General features: G+C 31.1%; 1 protein-coding gene across 3 annotated transcripts; it reads left to right on the top strand.

The window, feature by feature from the left end:
* The first annotated feature begins 225 nt into the window (after window positions 1-225).
* On the top strand, window positions 226-4,035 carry LOC118042923 (high mobility group B protein 7). Of its 3 annotated transcripts, none has more exons than XM_035050687.2 (7): window positions 226-371; window positions 474-632; window positions 799-886; window positions 975-1,061; window positions 1,822-1,866; window positions 3,094-3,182; window positions 3,296-4,035. In XM_035050687.2, exons 1-7 carry the CDS (start codon window positions 295-297, stop codon window positions 3,333-3,335), a joined length of 585 nt encoding a protein of 194 aa, XP_034906578.1. In that variant the 5' UTR covers window positions 226-294; the 3' UTR covers window positions 3,336-4,035. The 3 variants fall into 3 exon arrangements, 2 of the variants coding, with proteins under 2 accessions (XP_034906578.1, XP_034906577.1); XR_004686527.2 differs by having other exon boundaries at window positions 227-371; window positions 471-632; window positions 1,822-1,936; window positions 3,296-3,340; XM_035050686.2 differs by having other exon boundaries at window positions 227-371; window positions 471-632; window positions 3,296-4,030.
* Window positions 4,036-4,769: the final 734 nt, after the last annotated feature.

Genomic DNA, 4,769 nt, shown 5'->3' with positions numbered 1-4,769 from the left:
CCGCGCAATATTAATTGGCGCCTTTAGCGTTATCGTTTGAGAAAAAATAAATAAATAAAATTATAATAAACTAATGGAGTGTTTGCGAGTATTATTTTTTTAATTTGGAATATATTTTTTTTAAAATTAAAATAATATTTTTAAGTATTTTTATTTTTATATATTAATATAAAAAATAAAAAATTATATTTTTAATATCTTGTTTTTAAAAAACAAGTACTTATAAAATTACCCTGAACCATAATCCAAACAAAGAGTAGTAGAAAATTCTGCAGAGCTTGGAAAGGTACTTTAATGGGGAACCCGCCGAGAAGCCGCAAAAGGGTCCGTGGAATCCGTCGTGCTCCTGATGGAAGTGCCTTCGAGAACTGGTATCTAAACTTATAAAATGCTGTTCTTAATTTGTTCTCTGTTTTTTTTATTTATTAATTACTAGTAGTTTTTTTTCTTCATTCTTATACACATTGCAGCAGCAATTGTGGGGTTTTGGTGGCAATCGCTTTGGCTGATTTGCATGAATGTGAAGCTGGAACCAAAAACAATGTGAAGAGATTCAAAGGCTTGGATGGAAAACAAAACGTTGTCCAACAAAGCTTCTGTGACCAACCCAGATCGCCTTTCCGTCTCTTCATGTACTACATCATTTTGGGGTTTATTAGTTTTCATTTTAAAAACAAATTAACAACTTCCAATGATTGTGCCCCTTTTGTCTGTTCATATTTGTGCAATTCAAACTGTTAATAGGACTGATTCTTTTAAATTGAAAACATTTGCTTTATTTTGTGGACATTTTTCTAGGGAAGATTTCATGAAGACTGGCAAGATTTGGAACATAATTGATATTGATCGTAAAGGGTTCGAGACTTGGAGGAACATGTCAAAGGAGGTATGATCATAAGTACAGTTCTCTGTCATCTGCACTCTGTAGTGGACTAATATCCTATCTGATAAGCGAACTTGTTTTGGCTGTGCAGGAGAGGCAACCATACATCACGAGAGCTGATGAGATTTACTCGGCTCATGTTAAATGTTTGATTCAAGATATTGATCATATGTCAGAGGTATTTTTACTTTATATGCCAGGTCCCATTGTTAATTCAAGACTTTGGATTTCGTTTTTCTGTCGAGCTCTATTTGTTTAAGTGGGAATCTTTATTTACAATGATGAAATGAAGCAAGAACTGCATTATTAATGTTATGTATTCGATTGTTTTTGAGCTATAAAGCTGTGGTATAGGAACCGAACACAAGTATATCTTTCGTGGCTAACAGGCATTGTTATGGTGTCTCCATCCTACTCCCATAAAAAAAAAATATATATATAATTCTGCGGGGGTTTGTAATTTCAGTTTACGTTCTTCTTTGGCCCAGAGTTTCCCTGTTTTTGGGCTCACTATTGAATTTTTATACCCAGTGAATTTATAGACTGAACTTGGATGCATTTTTCTTGTCTTATGCCAGCCAAAATTGCTTGTAGACGCAATTTCCAGGAGGTGACTTGTACTGCTCATTAATGCTTAATCTTGAAATAACTGAGTTTTGGATTATTCCACATCTCCTATGTCCCTTTCATTTGGCTTTCTATCTATGTCGTTAAGTTGCATAGTGGTGTAGGTCATGGTTTCAGATAATGGAAATCTATTTACCTATTGTAAATAAATTAGCTTATGTTTATCACGTCCCATCTGCTGATATATATATATATATATATATATATTCTCAGATACAGTACTACCGAACTTCTATTTTCAATGGAGGTCCATCGTATTTATCAATCTTAAAACTTTTTAAAGCTTCAGCTGATGGGATCATTTTTTGTAGGTAAACGATGAGGCAGATTCAGCAATAGTTGGGAAGTTTGATCCGGTGAGTCTACTTCTGAGGCTCACAAATCTTCCATAAAATCAGTGTTGTTAAAGCCGAAAGGCGCTAAAAGGTATGAAGCTGGTAAAATGCTTGAGGTGCTAGGTGCATGCCTTATCGAACCAAGGAGATATGCCACAATTAAAAAAAAAATGTATGTAAAATAATATTATATTGTAATATATAAATCTAAGATATATATGTTCCCAATTAAGATTAAATCATTAAAAAATAAAAAATATAATATTATAACATAGTCATAAAATTATATTTTTCATCCACAAAACAAAACAAGATAATTTAAAATAACAAGTAGTCAAATAGATTAAAAAGCAAATTTAAATATCATTATCATTATTTATTAATCTTCAAAAACATCTACGGTGCTTTCCTCTTCTTCACTTGGCCTTCATATCATTGAGGTTTTTTAAATAGTTCTACTTTCATGCAATCTCTCTTATTGAAAGTGAAATGTAAAAATATTATGAAATATAATGTTAATTTACTGAATATATGCCAAGTACCAACTAAATTTTTTAATTCTCGTATGAACTATGAATGCAGGTATACTATGAACTGAAGTTTAAAAAACACAACAAGAACAAAAAAAAACAAAAAATAAAAATTTCAACACCATTAGAATGGACATGGACATGTGAAGAGAGAGAGAATGAATAACATGGGAAAAGAGAGAGAGAGAAAAAGAGTGAAGAAGAAAGAAAATAAGTGAGAAAAAAACAAAAAATGATAAATAATAAAATTTAAAGTATGACTTCTTCTATACATCTGTTGTTCTCCTCTGCTCAACATCATTGTTGAAAAATAAAAGTGTAGCTGATGTTTCTCTTCTAAGGTGTCTTTCTTAGTGTGTTTTTCTTTCACTTTAATGATTATTTTACCCTAATTTTTGTTTTTTACAAAAATAAATACCCCCTAAAGAAAGAAAAAGAAAAATTCATCATGAAAAGATATATATTTTAAGCAAGAACTAGCATCAACGCCTGTGGCGTCCACTCGCTAGGCGATTGCCTAGGCAGCATTTTATTGAAATTCATCGCTTGAGGTTAATAAAGGCGTTGTGGCCTTGCTGTAGAGCTTAAGCGAGCGCCTTAGTGCCTTTGACAACACTGGATAAAATTCAGTTGCCTTTCAATTGTTCTCATTCACGTAGTTGTTTATATACCAGTCTATGAGTGATCTCCTGATTATTCTTGTTTGAGTCCTTGGCAGTTCTATGAACACTCTGAACACTGCGACAACTCTGACAGCTGTTATAGTTTTCAGTACAAAGATTTTGAGAGCTTTAACACATGGGAATGGTACCACTTCATCTATCATGCTCTGGTTTTGGCTGTCTTTAAGCACCGACAAAGCTACATTTTCTGTTTAAGCATAGCATTTCTAGTACACTGAACTTTACCTCTTGACTCAGGGAAATGGTGAGAACATGGATGGCTAAGAGTTCTCGCTGAACTTTGAAGATCAAATTTAAAGGTTCCCGTGCGCTGGACTGATATAATTTAAAGATCAATGGTGGAAAATGCGGAGAATTTTTACCTATCTTCTAAAAGGCAAGTCGATTGGCTTTTGTATAGTATCGTTAGGAGTTTAGGGCTCTAACCATTTAGCTGGCAATTTTGTGAATGTTTATGTTAACTCGGCATTTCCAGTGCATTTAACGTGTTTTGCTCAAGGGTTTTAGCCTCCTGAATAGAACATTCCTTGTGATTGGAATGGCTGGAAATTTTTCCTAAAGAAATTTTGTCGGAAAATTAGTTGTATGTTAGCCTGAGTAATGTTATCTTTCAACTACTTGTATTCAAACTCTATATCAATGTCATATCATCATTGTACGCCTTAATGTACAATTTCAATTTTTTTTTTTTTACCAATTTCAATACTGTTTATTTTCTTGCTTTCTTTGTTTTCTAGCACTTTAATTCTTATAATATTTCTCTCTCCTTCTTCGTAAACATGTTCTTTTGCCTTGTGTTGTTGTAGAGTAGACAACCTTTTCTCAAGGATGGAGGTCTTAAATCCTCGCACTCTATTTGATTTTTGCAAGGTTGTTACTTGCCTTTTTTTGGGATTAAATTTTTTATCATGTAGTTTCTGCTTTTTAAAATATTAAAATAATTAACTGGTAGCATGTTGATGAGAAGATTATATGAGTGATCAACACTCTCATTGTACCTTGTGGGGCCTGTCAATATATTTTGGGTGGTGCTTTGGAATGGTCTTTGTTGGATAAGACAATTGATATCTAAGTATTATGATAGGAATTCTAATAGATTTTTTAGATGTTTTAGGCCACAGACTAATTGCATAAAAAAATTATTAATATCTTTAGTACATCTTATCTGAGAAAAGTTATTTATATATATATATATATATATATATTTTTTTTTTTTTCTATTTGTTATGGTTTAATGATGTTTCTATTTTTATCAATCTACTATAATAGATCTCCTACAATAAATAAATCCTGTTTTCTAGGTCAAGAACTTAGTCTGAAAGAGTGAAATGTTTCCAATTATTATTGAGTTTTTTTTTTTTTTTTTTCCAGAATAAACTTAGATTTTTTTTGCTATCACGTCATTTCAAATAATATCTCAGATAAAATTCCATGTAGTTTTTTTTTTCTTATATTATGAGTGAATGAATTATAATATTTCTAATTATATCTTGGATATTAATCTCATATATATTTTTATCCATATATTGAAGTGAGTAATATTAAATTATTATCTCTAATAATATTTTGGATATTAATTCATTTTAGGTTTGTTATTTTTATATTAAAAGTGAATAAAATATTTCTCTTGCCAACAATAAATTTTTAATTTTTTTTTAAGTATAGACCAAAATGCTTTGAAAGTTTACAAACTTGTTGTAAAATCTCTGCA

This window comes from Populus alba, chromosome 19 (assembly GCF_005239225.2).
Source record: "Populus alba chromosome 19, ASM523922v2, whole genome shotgun sequence".
Taxonomy (NCBI): domain Eukaryota; kingdom Viridiplantae; phylum Streptophyta; class Magnoliopsida; order Malpighiales; family Salicaceae; genus Populus; species Populus alba.
This window is presented reverse-complemented; position numbering and strand designations above follow the sequence as displayed.

Coding starts and splice junctions, on each gene's coding strand:
- LOC118042923 (XM_035050686.2), top strand. CDS start 295: ATGGGGAACCCGCCGAGAAGCCGCAAAAGGGTCCGTGGAATCCGTCGT. Junction 887..974: donor GGAGGAACATGTCAAAGGAG/GTATGATCATAA, acceptor TTGGCTGTGCAG/GAGAGGCAACCATACATCAC. Junction 3,183..3,295: donor AGCTTTAACACATGGGAATG/GTACCACTTCAT, acceptor CTCTTGACTCAG/GGAAATGGTGAGAACATGGA.